Here is a 19,451-nt window from a genome sequence, read left to right as displayed (position 1 = left end):
TTAGCAAACTATCATAGATAATTTGTTTGTTGCTGCCAGTGGCATTCCAATAAATAACATTTTGCACAATTTATAACAACTCTCACTACCATCCCATCCAAGTACTGCCAACACTAAACAGTTCATGTAATGAAATTAACCCTGCTCAAAATGTCCAATATTAGTAACACAACAAAATAGTGTGATAAGCTCCAGATGTTTTACCACTTCAAATACTGCTGTGTTCATTGTGTGCCTCTTTTTGGAATGGTGGTTCTTTCTGAACACATGCGTCCAGACATTAACCACACCTGATCACACTAATCTTAAGAGCATTTATTTTATTTCCTTAATTAAGAAGCCAGCCGTTTGGCTTTTTCAATGTTTATTGTTTTTAATAAGCAATTACATTGCCTGGACCTAAAACTACACATGCTTAATGTTCTTCTCCATTAGTAGTTTAATACTTGCTGTATGCTGAATTATATAGTTAACTTCAGAACAGGCCATACAACACCGATCAAACATGGTTTAAAGGATACTCTGCGGAACATCTCACTGGTTACTTTGCACTATGAAGCCATCTTCAGTAGTTCTGAAAGCAACTTCTGCTAAGCGTCAGAATCTTTGTGGAACATTACTAAATTCACATCAAAGGTATTTAAAAAAAAATATTTTGTAATTTTTGTAACTCTTAGTAGAATCAATAAAACACATTCACATCAAAAGGTATTTAAAAAGTAAATATGTTGTAATCTTTGTAACTATTAGTAGAATCAATAAGACACAAAGGCTGGAAAAGGACAAATCTTTATTTTTGCATAGAGAAAATGATCTTGTTGAAGCAGGCTTTAAACTAAGCACATCTCTCCTGAGGACATTAATGTAAATGAACAGAAAAGAATTACATACAAGGCCTATAGATATCGTTTTTTGAGATGCAGAAAGTCTTAAAACGGATATTGCTAAGTTAGGAAACTACATTTACATTAGAATCAATGTCTGCTATGGTGATTTGGTCTACACTAGAATATGCATTCTTTACCTTACATTGTGTTTGTAAGATTACATGATTACAGTATATTCCAAAACAGTCTCCTCAATGTTCCCCAAACATTTCCTGTTTGAAAGTTGCTAACTTCTTAAACTTCCTGTCTTACAGCGCTGGTTGATTAAATGACTGGCCCGGTACAGAGGTTGGGCACACTTGGCTAGATGCACGGCAGCTGAGCTGTGTACCAGAAACACCCTTCTCATCTTAGAAGTTACTTTCTTTCCACTTTCCCCACAAACTGCCGGATGTCTGCGGCCAGAATTTCTGGTTGCTCAAAAGCTGCGAAGTGTCCACCACGGGGCATGTCGGTGAATGAGACGATATTCGTGAATTTCTTCTCCGCCCACGCGGGAGGTGCGTGTACCAGTTCCTTAGGGAACGATGCAACTCCAGTTGGTACTTTTACTTTAACTCTGCAAACAAATATAATTGGAACTGTAAGTATTACTCCTCACTGACCATGCAATACATTGTGTACCTTCGTTGTTTATGCAGTGCACATTGTCTAATGTATTTGCTTCTAGGCACTCTTGAGAAACAACAGTTGAGATAGGAGTAAGACGCTGGCCAACAGTACATTGATCTCTCATCATTAATGATATATTTGTTTAGTTTATTATAGAAATGGAAATCATCACGATTTAGGTAGTGGTCATGCCCACCAATCTAAGGGGCACACAATGTTATTTATGCCTACAGGTGCAAACTTTCACTTGAAAAGTGAAAGTTTTTGGTTTTTTATTCCACTGCAGGTTCTTTTTAATTGCAGAAATTTGGGATTACACAAAATACCTAGTTGAAGTGCGCCCTAAAGTCTGGCTCCTTGGTAATGGCTATACTCCATGTCACATGTATTTGATATGTAAAGAATTAGCAGAAGCAGATGTGGGATCCTAGTCCTTCAGATGGAAGATAGTGGTTGAGTATGGTCGCGCAGAGTTTTGCCTGTTTAGTTACATTTGCAATACATTTTCAATGTGAGAGAGAAAATATATGTGCATAGAATCACACTCCTGAATATACATTTAAAGGGAAAATGTACACTTAAATATTAAAAAGTAAACATTCAATATGGCTATAACTTAATAGAATAAGAACAATTAAAAACTTTAAAAAACTGAAATACAAAAATCCAACAAACATATAAGGTACGTACTACATCAAAGTTATAGAAATTCAAAATTGTGGAAGTCCAAATAGTGAAATAAAACGCCCACATGACTGCTGTGTCATAGTGATGGCCACCCTGAATTATTTATGGCAGGCCGACTGTCAGTTGTATTCCCTACCTGGAATCTTCATATGAGACCTGGAGGTCTCTGGCAGGGAGACCACATAATGGCCCAGAAGCTCAGGGAGCAAACTACCTGCATGTTGGGCCACTGTTATGCAATAACAATCTTCCACATCAGAAGTTTGTTCTTGTAGAACACAGCACTTTGATGCAGAGAGAAGATGATGAACCGATTGCCTTATGCTATTCTTGAAAGTCTCAATAAATAAATGATGACCGAGAAATCTCTGCACCAGGTTAGTGAGCAAATTCTTCTAAGTTTTGATTGTAAAAACTATTTCCCTCTCCACTAGTTAGGTTGGTGCTACTTTTCCATACAAAATGCGAGTTCCCGCGTAATGGTGTTTCAAAGGTGGAAAACTTTAAAAGTAGGTGCTCTTAGAAGAGACCCCAAAACCCTTTCTCGCCATGGTCTGTCTATTATAGTCTCTGTGCATCCCTAGAGGTGTGGAGGACCGAACAACAGGTTGACCACGGTAGCGAGATAGCAAGGTTAAAGATAAATTCACATCTTCTTTAGGCATCACCAGGGACTTCAGTAGGTCTCAGCCTCGCTTGGTTCTAGGGCTCTATTTTTGCCCTTTTATAGTCTGCGCAACCCACTTTTATACCAAGTACTCCATCTGCCTCCTGGGTTGTTTTGTTTAAGTTAATTTACAATTGACAGCAAATTTCTATATGTGGTAGGTCATCTTCACTGTCAAAGGAATCTATTAGAAAATGATGCAGTTAAAAAGGTCTGTCGACTCTGTCTGGGCTGCAGCCGATGAACCTAACCGGTCTTACGGATTCTAGCATTTCTGCTTTATTATACAGGTCAGTGCTCTGTGTTCTTTCAAGATAGATTATCCCTTGTTGCTCATTGAGAACTTGACTGTATCTATTGTTCCATTTCTTGGGTCATGGGTACCAATTCTGGTACCTTGGGCTACCCCTTGCTTGACCTCTGGTACTCCTGGCACTGTCCTCGCTACCTATGGTTTAAAGGGACATAAAATAGCAGCAAGAACAGAAAATAAACAACACACTACAAGTCTTGTTAACTCTCTGTTGTTTCCACAGTGTGTCCTTCCCAGTAAGACTCAGCAGGAAATAGGAGGTTGTTGAGTTGAGAGTGGGACAAGGTGTCACCTCTATGATGTCATCGGGAACCAAAAGTGCATGATGCCACTTCTGCAGGCCGGGGCACTTTAGTGGTGAGTCAATGTCCATGTTTTCTGGGCCTCTGTTGTTCCCTGCAATGCAGTCACTCATCTTATGCAATTTTCTGTGCAGTTTGGAGATCGATGGGCCGCTAGGAAATGCCTCGAGTTTTCAGTATGTCATCAGCAGTGGCAAAGTCAGGTGTGGGGGGCTTTTTTCCAAGATTAGTTTACCAGGGCCCTCAATTAGAGGCCTGTGCACTTTTTACACTTCATCACCAGGACCATGTACCAGCGACCTCTGCCCCTCCTGGTGGTTACTCCATTGTTAATTATTTCCTCTCCTACACACTTCCATTTATTCTCTAGCCTAAATAGACACCCAGTTCCGTTCACTGCAAATTTGGGGACCTGTGGCTTTCTGCTGTCTTGTTTCCCTTCACAGATACTGGTGCTACCCCCTAGATCACCTGTGGGATTTGCAGCGATTCGTCTACTTGAACTGATTTTGCTCCTGGTGTAAGTTTACAGATGATACCCCTAAGGCCGACCTCTCTCTACTCCCCCACCAGGTTTTTTTTAGTTAGTTCGCCTCTGTCAGGCTTCTTACCTCCTCGCTGCCAACACTCTTATTGCTTTCTCATGCTTACTGGTCTTATTTTATGTTGCACCTTTGCCAATCGTCCTCTCCCTATCAAGTGGGCAGTGGGATAGGGGAAACGCTTCTCGGTTATGTCTGCTGTTGATGAAAGTCCTAGAAAGGCTACAATATTTTTCCTATTTCCCTGGGTCCACACCGTCACAAGCATGGGTAAAACTGGGATTCTAAATGTTATGGTTAATCATTCTTGATCATAAAATAATGGACAATGGCCAATCAATTTCCAAACTGGGCAACACTATTTGCGAAGTCAGAGCAAGGTCAATGCCCCAACCAATGGGTTACCTATTTTTAAAATGGATGTTCCTGTTTTTAACTTATCATTTAGCTACGAGAAAGGCTACACAGGAAAATTAAAAAAAAAAACAAATTTGTCGGACATACTCACCGCTCATGCTTCTTGTGACCAAGACCTTCTCCCAGGTTCTCCTTATAGAAACGCATGGAGGAGACGATGGAGCCCGAAACCCAGTATATCATAATACAGGTTAAAAGTTCGTCCAGAGAGTAGTTCCTTAACAGAAAAAAAGCGTTGGAATATATTACCTTAAAGAAACATGTATGCACATTTATCTGTACTTTTCTCAAAAACAGGCCTTTAGGAAGGTAATCTGTTTCATCCAAAACTAATTTGTGGCCCAAATAAAAGTGATGTAGATGCCTTATCAAGGGAGTATCTGAACAAGCATTGTAAGGAAATGTAAGATGAAATCAGTCTTGGACACGCTGGGCCTTATCCAGTTGTCATCAAGTCATGAGATATTTTGATCATTGTATTAGTGGTGCAACTGATGTACTTTTTACAGGTCACAGAGAGATAACATGTTAAAGAGTTTAAGAACAAGAGAACTGAATAGTTTCAGTTTTCAGTTTGTTTATTTATTTCGAAAGTTAAAAACCTTCATGAAAATACATCACAGTAAAATACATGGTCACGAACTTTCTCAACAACATATCATTAAAAAAGAAAGGGGGCATCACCTTTAAAAAAGAAGAATTTTTGAGAGTCATAGGACCAAAGTGCAAAAAACATACAAAAAGCCCCGAATCACATAATAGAAACCTCCCTTGCCTGCTAATTTCAACAGCCCCTGGTATTTCTCAATCTAAAAGCAGTTTTAAGAAAGCTTATAATGGCACATAGGGTTCGCATTTCAGTGGCTCTTTGCAGAAACAATAAGGCAGATTTGGCATGGATTATTTTGGAGTCTTTTAAAATCTCGACTAAAAATCTTTGACGAGGTATTTTAAAAAAAGGACACAATAATACAAAATGAAGGGTGTCCAGCGGAGACCTATTGTCGCAGCCGGAGGCACCCTTCTGCTCAATTGTTGCAGTAAACCCTGATGGAAGAGCTAACTTGTGGTGCAACAAATTGAGCCTAAAACGAGTCATTAAAAACCTCTCATGCTGGCTATGTAATAAAAAGAGGTAAGGTTCCATGCCAACTTGATTCGAGACTAAGGAGTGAGCAACTACCGAGGATTTAATAGAATCAAGCTCGCTCCTCCTGCCACTAAATTTGTCCAGCAATTGCCCTTGTACCGAATTACTGGTGTATATGTTCACCAGGGATGGGTCCAAAAATAATCTTTGTTCATCTATTTCCCCCAGAGTATCTTTAATGTATTTTAGCCAGGGGATTTGGAGGCATTTTTCTTTCGTCAAACAATCCTGGATAATCTGTCTGGATAATTCCGCGTTGGGATTTAACCAAATTTTAATCCAGGCCAGTATAGGTCTCAGTCTAATCAAGTCCGCTATATATGTTATTCCCAGCTCCTTATGTGTTACTGCAGCGGAGGTGCTCGGCGGGAGTTTTAACAATTTTTTTAGAAATTTCTCTTCCTCGCTTTGGATTAGTTGAGCGTCTCTGAAACCCCAGACTTCAGCTCCGTAAATAGTCTTTGAGGTGCTGACTGATCTGTACAAAGTCAACACCTGCTCTGGTGACCACCTTCCCAATCGACGAGCAAAATTTAATATGGCTCATTAGCCGAGACAAGTCTCCTCGCCCTCTCCTCTACCAGCGGGGCGAACTTGAGCTTCTCGTCGAATAAAAGACCCAGATATGGGAATGTTTTAACACTGTCCAAGACATGATCCCCCAGTTTAAATACGAATTTCTTCTGAGGTTTCTTCCCCGCTATCATGATGAAGGATTTTGTCATGTTTACAGATAAGTCCAATTTCATCATGAAATCTGCGAAACCCTTGATTAGGAGCTGCAGGCCGACCGCCGTCCGGGCTAAGAGGACGGCGTCATCGGCGTACAAAAGTACTGGCAGATGACGTGAGCCCACCTTTGGGCAATCAGTTCCCAATGCTATAAGGTCACTCTCCAGGCCGTTTATATAGAGGGAAAACAAAAAGGGTGCAAGGATACACCCCTGCCTGACCCCGCCCGAGCACAGGAAGGGATCGGTGCTCACCCCCCCCGCACTGTAGCGGACCTTGGCAGTGGTGTTCCAGTGAAGTTCCCTCAGGATGTTGATAAGATCCGGGTCAATTCCCAGTTTGAACAAAATCGACCATAATTTGGCTCTGTTAACATTGTCAAACGCCGCTGCTAAGTCCATGAACCCCATATACATGGTACCTTCAGACGCCTTCGTATACTTAGCAGTAAGCAGGTACAGGTTGATGCACTGGTCGGTGGTTGACCTCCCCGTTCTGAACCCATACTGAGTGTCCACCAAGATGTTATGGGTGTCAGTCCAATCCAGTAAGCGGTTGAGAAGTGCCCTCCCCAGTACCTTGGCAGAGACGTCGATAAGCGAGATTGGTCTGTAACACTGCGGGCTGTCCCTACAGCCTTTCTTGTAGATCGGGACAATCACCGCAGTGGACCATGATCTCGGCAGGCCCATTTTGATAGCTGCATTCAATACTCTCATTACTATTGGGGCCCAAAGGTCCGTGTTGCTGAGATATAAATCCAGGGGGGGTTCCCTCTGGGCCCGGGGCTTTGTTTCGTGTTAACCCTAGGATTGCCTTAAGAACTTCATCCAGGGATAATTCAAATTTTTCCGCCCTTGGCCCCCTCCATATTCCGTCACCAATGTCTACATCCTGCCGGTTGTAAAGGGATTTAAAATGGGCAATCCATTGTTCCGGCAGAATGTTCGAGCTGATGACTGGTGAACTTGAATCGTGAAAGCATGGTTTATTTATAATTTTCCAGAACTGGATGTAGTCCTTGTTTTCACCAGCCTCCCTTAAGTCTGCCCATATTTCCTTTTGGAGGGTGCTTTTTCTGGTCTTAAGCTGGGTTTTGTAGTTCAGTCTACAGCGAATGATTTCATTTTTGTCCCTTGGTATCATTTTCAGGCTCTGTTTTAAGTCTCTTAACGCTTTAGAGCAGTTGGCATCAAACCATCTGGGCATGGGTTGCAGGTTTACGGGCTTCTTAGTTGTCAGGAGTTTCTCTGTGATTTTAGTTAAGGATTCAAACGCCTCTACTACTCCTCTGCCCTCTATTGTGACATCTAGACAGGTCTCTATGTGATCTTTCCCTTCACTAACTAATTTAACATAAAAATCTTGGGGGTTAATCACTGACCACCTTAGGCGTCTCCCTTGATCTGTTGGTTGGATTTCTGCTTGTTGGATCACCCCTGGTACTTTTTTAATAAAATCATTCCCTTTAATTTCTGTTATAATAGGGATGTGATCGCTAAAGGGACTCCACTCTGTCCTGGTATTTATGATCCTTTCCCTAGCCCAGGTGGATATCATAACGTAATCTATTATAGACCCCCCGCCTTTACCCTTGAATGTTGGTATTGGGGATTCGCCTGCCTTATAAGCAGCTAGATCCATAACCTTAGTGAGGGCAAAGTTGTCTAGTAACTTCATCAATAATATGCCCTCTTTAGTATGTGAGAAGTGGGGGCCCTTTTCTAGGGGGCAAGCTGACCAATCGGGAGTTAAGGGGAATAATTTGGGGCATAGATGGCAATTAAAATCCCCCATCAACAGGACAGTTGGTTCAATCCCGACGTCCTTTGATTTAATTCCCCAGATAGGCAGCTCTCCAGCTGCTCTAAGGTTGGGTAATTTCCCTCCACCGGACCGGAATTATAGAAATTCACAAACAGTAGACACTCCCCCTGATGAGTGAGTCTAACTGCTTGTACATTATCTGAGGGGTGATCAGTATATAACCAGGAACCTTTCAGGTCTAAGTCTGCGTATAAAACTAAGCCTCCCTTTGCTCTTCCCGAATTTGTGCCCTGTGCGGGTTTAAAGAAACATTTGTAGCCCTCCAATTGACATGGGACCGAGTCTCTTGCCCATGTTTCCTGCAACGCTATCAAATGAAAACATTTAATAAATTCTAGCCATTCCTTGTTTTTTAATTTGGCTTCCAACCCTGCAACGTTCCAAGATAGAATGCTCAGGCCCTCCCGCTTTCCCGTGCCTCTTGCCTTATGGGTTTCAATTGCACTCACCACCCCATCTGGTGGTAAATCCAATTTAGTTGTGTTTTCCTTTTCCCTCTGCGGCCGGGGTGAATCTAGTCCCCTAGTTGATATAATCTCCTCACTCCCCCCTATAATCCCTGCTTGTGGGCCAAGATGACTACTACTGTCTGGGCTTCCTGTAGAGTTCTTTTTAGTGGGTGGAGTGAAATTGAGTCAATCTATATCCTCTAAAGATTGAAATGGGGCATATCTGTTTTTCCATTGAGGGTAATCACGCTGGGCATAGGTCTGTTCGAGGTGGCTTGCTAGTCTAGGTCTATGTGTGCGCTGTGATCTAACCAGCGTCCATCCTCCCTCCTCCTCCACACGATTGTTGTTTCGTGTCCTTGGGTAAAAATATCCAAGTGGGAGGGCACAAATCATGCTAGTTTGGTTCATATTGGGATTCTTCAGGATGTACTCTACCAGACTAGTGTCCATGAAGTTTGCGACTATACAGTCTCCTCTAATATCTTTCTTTCTCCCCCCAACCCAGTTTACCCTTCTTACGCTTAGAATCTCTCCTCTTACCCCGCTATTTAAGGGTCTGTGGATGTTCAACCATTTAGAAATTTTTGAAAGCAATTGTGGGTGTGTTTCTCTATCATTGGGTCTATTTTCAGGAACCCCTGCAAAGATTACTACAAAGGGATTCGCCTCGGGAGGTAAATCTAAGTGTGGTGCCTGAGTCTGTATAACAGTGATTGTGATTCCCTTCTCTCTGTGGTCGCTTATCTTGTCTCCATTGCATTAGTGGATGTATGGGAGGTTTCTCCCTCTGAGTGTTATTCGCACCAAGGTTTTGTCTCCCTCTAGAGTTATCATTTGTACCCCCTTTGGGGTTTTGGCCAGAGTTGGGGGCCTCATGAACCTGGACTATAGCCTGTTGGACATGGCTAACACAGTTGTTATTTTGGGCCCTTTTTGATTTTGCCTTATCATTTGTGATTTCCTCCGTCGATTGTGGTTGGTCAGTGGAAGTTTTTACAAGTGCGTGTTCTAATGCCTTGGTTTGTTTGGAGAACTCACACAACAATTTATCTACCTTGCTTGTGATGGGTTTTAATTGTGCCGAAATGAAGGATTCTAACTGTTTTTTAATATCTGTTACTACTTGCTCGATCCACCCTGGGGGAATAGTATCCACTCGGGAATTATTTTCTAATGAGTTATATTCTTGAAGGCTTATTGGGGAATTGGATCTTGGGGGTGCTTTCCTCTGCCGACCCTTATTCCTCCCCACTCGCTTCCTTGCTTTCCGTGGGGCCGTGTCAATAAGTTCAGGGGATTCTAGCCCTGAGAGTTGAGCACAAGGGACCTCCCCTGTATCATAGTTTGTTTGTGACACACTGCCCTGAGCGTTTATGCTAATAATCAAAGAAGCGTCTCTAGGGGGTGTTTGAGTGATGGCATTGAGGTTGGGCGAAGAGGATAAGCTCCGTTCCATTCGTTCAATTTCCCCGGTAACTTTTTTTAGCATTAGGTCAATTGCTGTAGGTTTGTTCCCCTTTGCTTGGACTACCTCCTTTATTTCCCCCCGTGTAGACTTAGGGGTTGTTCTCTTAGAAGACTTAATCCCGGTCGAGCGTGTGTTGGGGTGAGTGGACATCCTTCCCCTGTGGTTTCCTTCCTTATTGCCACAACAATGATCGGCGTTGGTTACTGCCAGTCCTCCTGCGTGCTAGCGAATAACTTTCAAAGGCTCCACTGCCCTAAGCTAATTCGCCATGGCCAGAATACAGTACCTGTGTGTGGTATCATAGACATGCAGACCAAGGGGGGTGGCCTGTCCCGTCCCTCGTCGTCCCCGGACGGCCACAGACGGCCACAGACGGCCCGCCCTTTGCCCGGGCTTAGCCCCGGGCGCTCCCGCGACGCGGGGGGTGACTGCTGCTTAAATGCGCCTCCGTGCGCTCCAATGACGGCGTCAAGGTGCGCCGCCGCAGGGGTTGATGGGAAAGCGAGTCCTTCACTCGGCGGCCGCTGAGATGGCAAGAGCGGCGCCGGGAGGACTCGCGCTGCAAGGCAATGCGGGGCGCAGGACACTGGACCCCCTCACAGGGCTGCGAGAGACCGGCACAGGGACTGACGTGGTCTCAATCCCAAAGGCTCTGTTGGCAAGTTGATCCCGCTTCCGCCGGGGGTGACTGCTGCTTAAATGCGCCTCCGTGCGCTCCAATGACGGCGTCAAGGTGCGCCGCCGCAGGGGTTGATGGGAAAGCGAGTCCTTCACTCGGCGGCCGCTGAGATGGCAAGAGCGGCGCCGGGAGGACTCGCGCTGCAAGGCAATGCGGGGCGCAGGACACTGGACCCCCTCACAGGGCTGCGAGAGACCGGCACAGGGACTGACGTGGTCTCAATCCCAAAGGCTCTGTTGGCAAGTTGATCCCCTGAACTGAATAGGATTCTTGAGGCAAGGCATGGCTGGGGGTTTGCTTCAGCGCTCTTCCCCTCCATCTGCTCGCCTCTCTCATACAAGAAAAAACGGTTTCCCTGGCCCAGACTTTTTGTATCAGGCGTCAGAGAGCTTCACACTCTTCATTCCACCTTCAAGGCACTCTGCACCATCCAGGTGGGCATCCAAGCCGAATTCCAACCATATTCACAGAACACTGCATCCTAGGCCTTCATCTCAGCTGTCCGTGCACCGTTACAAGACAATGAGTGCAGGTGGAACCCTGACTTCCTGTACAAGTGGCAACACTATGGCGCGGCTTCCAGCAACAACAACAAACATACAAGTCCATTGAAAAGTCAGGGAGGAAGTAAAGTCCTGGCGTTTCCTTAACTAATCAGCTGAATAATTCTGGAATTTCAAACCAACAAAGACAAGAAACCTAAAAGAGCAACCGATAGAGGGCATCTACTCTGGTCGACTGCAAGCAGAGCAAACTGTGGCTACTCAGATCTAAACAGCACTTATCCCGACTGCCTGTGTCCAGCAGATTCCGCGTGTCAATCTTCTGTCACCCCTGGGTGGAACACACTGAAACCTATTATTTGATATGGGGTAATTCTGAAGTGCAATCTCGACCGAAAGGGCAGTCGAGACAGGTCTATAACAACAAGATAAATGCCCAACATGATTACAGAGTCATGGAGAGCTATACAGGTGTACAAATCCAGGAAGAACCAACAACATTGTATCACTGAGTAGTGAGGCAGAAGAGGGAAAGAATATAGGTTTAAATCAATGAAGTCCAGAATTTAGATCAAATCTAAGTCTGCTTATGGATCAGGCTGTTGGCGCCACAGAGTAGAGGAATAATGCACACCCAGCTCCAGGTCATGATTCTAGTCGCAGGCGCTGCAACTCTCAGATGATCTTTCTCATCCCAGAATACCCTCTGGGACAAGAGAACTCCCTCATTACTTGGTATCGTATTTGAGCCTGACTGTGATAGCGTATCATATTGAGACTGCTTTAACCAGTATCTGTGCCAGACTGTGCCCCCGATCTCGCCCTGCATTGTTTTGTTGTTGTTTGGTGCCATTTTGTTCACCCAGCCCATCTCTCCTCCCCGCTGCTGCTCCCCTGCGGCCCCACCCCCACTCCCACTCCCTAAAGCATCTTCAACAGATCCCCCTCCCCACTGCCCACCCCGCTCCCGCCTCCCAGCTGCTCCTCCCTCCCACTGGATCATAAGGAAGGACCCGAGCGGTGAAGAGCTGTGACCGTCCTGACCCAGTCAGAACCGGTCGCTCCACCCGCTCCTGGCCGTCCTCGCATCTGCTTTGAGATCTATCTCTGCCAATCTGTGCCCCCGACCTCGCCTGCTTCCTGTAATATCGTATTCTGTGCCCCCGATCTCCCCTGCATCCTGTGATAGCGTGTGGTATCGTATTTGAGCCTGACTGTGATATCGTATCATATTGAGACTGCTTTAACCAGTATCTGTGCCAGACTGTGCCCCCGATCTCGCCCTGCATTGTTTTGTTGTTGTTTGGTGCCATTTTGTCGACCCAGCCCGTCTCTCCTCCCCGCTCCCTGCCGCTGCTCCCCTGCGGCCCCACCCCCGCTCCCTACAGCATCTTCAACAGATCCCCTCCCCACTCGCCACCCCGCTCCCGCCTCCCAGCTGCTCCTCCCTCGCTCCGCCCCCTCCACTATCCACTTATGTCAGAGCGGCATACGCGCAGCAAGCGCGCCTTATGCGCGCCGAAGGCGCGCCAAAGGTAAGCCCGTCTACGCCCGTCCACGCCCGGACCGCGCCCAGCGCCAGACCCCCTGGCCCCCGCAGAGGCCATCCCTCCCGCCGAACGTACGACGCCACCACCCTCACCGCACTCAACACCGGCCGCCCCCATGACTTTCACCGAGCCGCCCCAGGAAGTACCCATGGACCCTTCACCTGCCAAACCTGCAAGTTCTGCTGCATCAGGACCCACACTACAACCACAAACGCCAATCAGAGCTCCAACAACAACCACCTGCAGTGCATCCTGCTCAACACCCGCTCGGTCCACAGACACGCCATTGAACTATGGAACCTACTCGACACCACTTCACCGGACGTCGCCTTTCTCACGGAAACCTGGATGAACGCCTCATCAGCACCCGACATCGCCATAGCCATCCCGGATGGATACAAGATCATCCGAAGGGACCGCATCAACCAAACAGGAGGAGGCATCGCCATAGTCCACAAGAGAACCATCCGCATCTCAACTAACTCTGACGACACCCCCATAGCCACCGAACACCTCCACTTCCAGATACACACCGACCCCAAGACCACACTCAGAGGCACCCTCATCTACAGACCCCCAGGGCCCCGCACACAATTCAGCGAAGACATTGCTGACTTTGTCAGCCCACACGCCCTCCCCTCCGATGACTACATTCTCCTAGGGGACCTCAACTTCCACCTGGAAAACAACAACGACAACAACACCACCACCACCACCCTGCTGGATAACCTCGCCAATCTCGGACTCAAACAATTGGTGAACACCCCCACCCAGTACGCCGGACACACGCTCGACCCAATCTTCTCCTCCAGCAAGCACATCTCCTTTAATCACGTCACAGGACTCCACTGGACTGACCACAGCTGCGTCCACTTTAGCTTCAGAAAGACCACGACCCACCACCACCCGCAACAAGTTCCCCGCAGAAGCTGGAACAAAATCACCACCGACCAACTCACCACATCTCTGAACCAAAACCCTCCCGCCATATCTACAGACCCAAATCAAGCAGCCATCAATCTCGCACAATGGATTGCGCCGACGAACTAGCACCCTTGAAAAACCGTCCAAACAAACTAGGAAGCAAAAAAGCCTCCTGGTTCAACGACGACCTCAAGAACTCCAAAAAGAACTGCCGCACCCTCGAGAAAGCCTGGCGAAGGAACCCAACCACTGTCAACATGACCACCCTCAAGAACGCCACCCGCAAACACCACCAGCTGATCCGCACCACCAAGAAATCAGCATTGTTATGTTATGTTATGTTATGCGTTTTTATTTGGCGCACAGATGCTCCAGCTAAGGAGCGTCCTGGCGCCCGACAAGGCAGCTGCACAACACAACTAAACCAAAAAACAAACAAGTGTTACAAACTAAGGGAATAAAAAGGTTTTCACCGCGCGACGAAAAGAAAGCAAGTCTCTCATAGCGCGAATTGCCGGGGGCAGGGAGTTCCATAGAACCGCTGCACGCACTCGGAACGAGCGTCCTCCGGCTCTAGTTCGCTTAAAGCGCGGCACAACAGCCAGTTCTAGGTCCGCAGATCTTAAGAGTCGCGCTGGGGTATAATTGGCAAGGAGGGCCATAAGAATCGTTGCTGGGGACCCCTTCAGAATTTTATAGGCGATGCAAAGGACCTTAAACTGGATCCGCTGGGCCACCGGAAGCCAGTGCAGCGACCGCAGGGAACTGGAGGTAGGACAGAATCTTGGGAGGCCTACCACCGCTCTAACTGCGGCGTTCTGAATCCTTTGTAAGCGCCCGATCTCTGCTTGATTCAGACCAACCAGCAAAGAACTCGCATAGTCCAGCCTGGAGATGACAGTGGCTTGGATCATGAGTTGCCTGGTGGGGGCATCAAAAAACTTAAGCACAGGACGGAGCCCGCGCAAGATGCCAAAGCAGCATGCGGCCGTGCGTTTGGTATGGCACACAAACGTGAGGGCAGGGTCCAGCCAGACCCCGAGGTTCTTAAGCTCGGCGACTGGGATGGGAGCAGGACCCAGATCCCCAGGCCACCATCTCTCTCCCCACAGCTCCGGCTGTCTGCCAAAAACCATGACCTCGGTCTTACTAGCGTTCAGCTGGAGACAGTTGGACGTCATCCAGCTGGCGACCGCCCGCAGTCCTTGTTGAAACCTGGGGGCATCGACTTCGGCATCCCCGCTGATCGTGACCGCTAGCTGGGTGTCATCGGCGTATGACACCATCGTCATACCCCATTGCCTGACAACCTCAGCTAGCGGCCCTACGTACAGATTGAACAGCGTAGGGCTCAGCGAGGAGCCTTGGGGAACCCCCAGGTTCAACGGATGGAATTTGGACTGGTAAGGTGGGACGGTCACGCTAAAGGCCCGGTTGGTTAAGAACGACCGGAACCACTGGAGCGCGACACCAGTAACCCCAGCCTCCTCTAGGCGCTGCAGAAGGATTGGGTGCGAGACGGATCGACTAGACAACAACGCCCACAACAGCAAGGAACTCTTCAGCATTGTCAAAGAACTCACCAATCCCAGCGCCGGCAACAACAACATCACTCCCTCTCAAGACCTCTGCGACTCTCTAGCCTCGTTCTTCCACAGCAAGATCGCAAACATACATAACAGCTTTGGCGACCAGCCTACTCCCCTCAGCACTGAACCGAAGCCCCCCACCACCACCCTCCGCGCCTGGACCCCGATCAGCGCCGACGACACCATCCGCTTGATGAACTCCATCCACTCCGGATCGCCAACCGACCCATGCCCCCATCACATCTTCAACAAGGCCGACTCCGTCATAGCACCCCAACTCCGGGACATCATCAACTGCTCCTTCAACACCGCTACCTTCCCGGATAGCTGGAAACATGCCGAGCTCAGCGCCCTCCTGAAAAAAAACCACAGCTGACCCCACTGAACTTAAGAACTATCGCCCCATCTCGCTCCTCCCGTTTCCCGCCAAAGTCATAGAGAAGACCGTCAACAGTCAGCTCGCCGGCTTCCTTGAGTCTAACAGTTCCCTCGACCCCTCACAGTCCGGCTTCCCAGCCAACCACAGCACCGAGACCGCCCTCATCGCAGCCACAGACGACATCCGAACACTGCTCGACAACGCGGAAACAGCGGCCCTCATCCTCCTGGACCTCTCCGCAGCATTCGACACTGTCTGCCACCGCACACTTGTACAACGCCTCAGGAACGTCGGGATACAAGACAAAGCATTGGATTGGATCATCTCGTTCCTCGCCGGAAGAACCCAGAGAGTCCGCCTCCCCCCTTTCAGATCAGAGGCCACCGAAGTCATATGCGGCGTTCCACAAGGATCATCACTCAGCCCCACCCTCTTCAATGTCTACATGAGTCCCCTCGCATCCATCGCACGCCAACACAACCTCAACATCATCTCTTACGCAGACGACACCCAGCTGATCCTCTCCCTCACCAAAGACCCAACCACCGCCAAAACCAACCTACACGAAGGGATGAAAGACGTAGCCGAATGGATGAAGAACAGCCGCCTAAAACTGAACACCGACAAGACGGAAGTCCTCCTTCTAGGATCATCCCCCTCTGCCTGGGATGATTCATGGTGGCCCCCGGCACTGGGCATCGCACCCAAACCAACGGACCATGCTCGCAACTTGGGATTCATCCTAGACTCCTCCCTCTCGATGACCAGACAAGTCAACGTCGTCTCATCATCATGTTTTAACATCCCACGCATGCTCCGAAAGATCTTCCGTTGGATCCCAACCGAAACAAGGAAGACGGTCACCCAAGCACTCGTTACCAGCCGACTGGACTACGGAAACACCCATTATGCCGGAACCACAGCCAAACTGCAGAAAAGACTTCAACGCATTCAGAACGCCTCCGCTCGACTCATCCTAGACATACCTCGCCACAACCACATATCCGGTCACCTGAGAGACCTGCACTGGCTCCCCGTCAACAAGAGAATCACGTTCCGTCTCCTCACCCACGCACACAAAGCCCTCCACGACCTAGGACCCAAGTACCTGAACACTCGCCTGACCTTTTACACCCCCACCCGCCAACTACGATCGTCCAACCAAGCCCTCGCCGCGATTCCACGCATCCGAAGAGCCACCATGGGAGGAAAATCCTTCTCCTACTTGGCGGCCAAGACATGGAACTCCCTCCCCACCCACCTCCGTCTCACACAGAACCACCTCTCCTTCAGAAAACAACTCAAAACATGGCTGTTCGATCAGTAGCGAACCCCTCTCCCTTAAGCGCCTTGAGACCCTCTGGGTGAGTAGTGCGCTATACAAATTTCAGACTTGACTTGACTTGACTTGACTTGACTTGAATGCACTGGGCCCACCCCAGTTCCCACTCACTGGTCCTGAATGGTCAGTGACGAAACCACATATATTCACATCATAAAAAACACCATTATAAGTATTTTATTGCCCTGGGATTCACTAACAGATGTTTCTGCATTCCACAGTATTCGTCTGCAGTGATGCTGGAGTAAACATGCACCTCAAGGTCCCTGTCATCGTGCCATTATTAGGCTATGCTGGTTCAGCCGAGAAGTCACCCGGCCAGCGTTTTCATAAAGGACAGTAGGCAACATCAAAGACAATTGTTCAATCAATTAAGGCTTTTTGGAGGGCATTGGTAGCCGGAGATCCTGTAAGGAAGGCAGCCAGCACATTCCCAACATGACCACTCCTCCTGGTCAAACCTTTTGGTGAAACAGGTGGTCAGAATGGGTCGAAGAAGAGGAGTTGGCCACGAAGGCCAGGCCTTCTTCTGATCAATGGAGCAGCTTCGTCTTAATCCCTCAGATGGAGCTAAGAAAAGGTTTGTTTGTTTTGCTCCGGGCGCTCCCGCTCGCTCCCGCGATGCGGGGGGTGACTGCTGCTTAAATGCGCCTCCGTGCGCTCCAATGACGGCGTCAAGGTGCGCCGCCGCAGGGGTTGATGGGAAAGCGAGTCCTTCACTCGGCGGCCGCTGAGATGGCAAGAGCGGCGCCGGGAGGACTCGCGCTGCAAGGCAATGCGGGGCGCAGGACACTGGACCCCCTCACAGGGCTGCGAGAGACCGGCACAGGGACTGACGTGGTCTCAATCCCAAAGGCTCTGTTGGCAAGTTGATCCCGCTTCCGCCGGGGGTGACTGCTGCTTAAATGCGCCTCCGTGCGCTCCAATGACGGCGTCAAGGTGCGCCGCCGCAGGGGTTGATGGGAAAGCGAGTCCTTCACTCGGCGGCCGCTGAGATGGCAAGAGCGGCGCCGGGAGGACTCGCGCTGCAAGGCAATGCGGGGCGCAGGACACTGGACCCCCTCACAGGGCTGCGAGAGACCGGCACAGGGACTGACGTGGTCTCAATCCCAAAGGCTCTGTTGGCAAGTTGATCCCCTGAACTGAATAGGATTCTTGAGGCAAGGCATGGCTGGGGGTTTGCTTCAGCGCTCTTCCCCTCCATCTGCTCGCCTCTCTCATACAAGAAAAAACGGTTTCCCTGGCCCAGACTTTTTGTATCAGGCGTCAGAGAGTTCACACTCTTCATTCCACCTTCAAGGCACTCTGCACCATCCAGGTGGGCATCCAAGCCGAATTCCAACCATATTCACAGAACACTGCATCCTAGGCCTTCATCTCAGCTGTCCGTTCACCGTTACAAGACAATGAGTGCAGGTGGAACCCTGACTTCCTGTACAAGTGGCAACACTATGGCGCGGCTTCCAGCAACAACAACAAACATACAAGTCCATTGAAAAGTCAGGGAGGAAGTAAAGTCCTGGCGTTTCCTTAACTAATCAGCTGAATAATTCTGGAATTTCAAACCAACAAAGACAAGAAACCTAAAAGAGCAACCGATAGAGGGCATCTACTCTGGTCGACTGCAAGCAGAGCAAGCTGTGGCTACTCAGATCTAAACAGCACTTATCCCGACTGCCTGTGTCCAGCAGATTCCGCGTGTCAATCTTCTGTCACCCCTGGGTGGAACACACTGAAACCTATTATTTGATATGGGGTAATTCTGAAGTGCAATCTCAACCGAAAGGGCAGTCGAGACAGGTCTATAACAACAAGATAAATGCCCAACATGATTACAGGGTCATGGAGAGCTATACAGGTGTACAAATCCAGGAAGAACCAACAACATTGTATCACTGAGTAGTGAGGCAGAAGAGGGAAAGAATATAGGTTTAAATCAATGAAGTCCAGAATTTAGATCAAATCTAAGTCTGCTTATGGATCAGGCTGTTGGCGCCACAGAGTAGAGGAATAATGCACACCCAGCTCCAGGTCATGATTCTAGTCGCAGGCGCTGCAGGCAGCAACTCTCAGATGATCTTTCTCATCCCAGAATACCCTCTGGGACAAGAGAGCTCCCTCATTACTTGGTATCGTATTTGAGCCTGACTGTGATATCGTATCATATTGAGACTGCTTTAACCAGTATCTGTGCCAGACTGTGCCCCCGATCTCGCCCTGCATTGTTTTGTTGTTGTTTGGTGCCATTTTGTTGACCCAGAAAAGACTTCAACGCATTCAGAACGCCTCCGCTCGACTCATCCTAGACATACCTCGCCACAACCACATATCCGGTCACCTGAGAGACCTGCACTGGCTCCCCGTCAACAAGAGAATCACGTTCCGTCTCCTCACCCACGCACACAAAGCCCTCCACGACCTAGGACCCA

At 48.3% G+C, this 19,451-nt stretch overlaps 1 protein-coding gene across 5 annotated transcripts in view; it reads right to left on the bottom strand.

The window, feature by feature from the left end:
- Window positions 1–773: 773 nt before the first annotated feature.
- The window catches only part of LOC144762368 (epoxide hydrolase 1-like), a 294,492-nt gene continuing 275,814 nt past the window's right edge, over window positions 774–19,451 (bottom strand). For all 5 annotated transcript variants that reach the window (XM_078647530.1, XM_078647533.1, XM_078647532.1 and 2 more), the window contains 2 exons: window positions 4,519–4,644; window positions 774–1,446 (listed from right to left, as the gene is read on the bottom strand). In XM_078647530.1, coding sequence (XP_078503656.1) covers window positions 1,245–1,446; window positions 4,519–4,644 — 328 coding nt within the window. In that variant the 3' untranslated portion in view covers window positions 774–1,244. The remainder of the gene's footprint in view (window positions 1,447–4,518; window positions 4,645–19,451) is intronic.

The sequence above is a fragment of the Lissotriton helveticus genome, chromosome 6 (genome assembly GCF_964261635.1).
Source record: "Lissotriton helveticus chromosome 6, aLisHel1.1, whole genome shotgun sequence".
NCBI classification, from domain to species: domain Eukaryota; kingdom Metazoa; phylum Chordata; class Amphibia; order Caudata; family Salamandridae; genus Lissotriton; species Lissotriton helveticus.
This window is presented reverse-complemented; position numbering and strand designations above follow the sequence as displayed.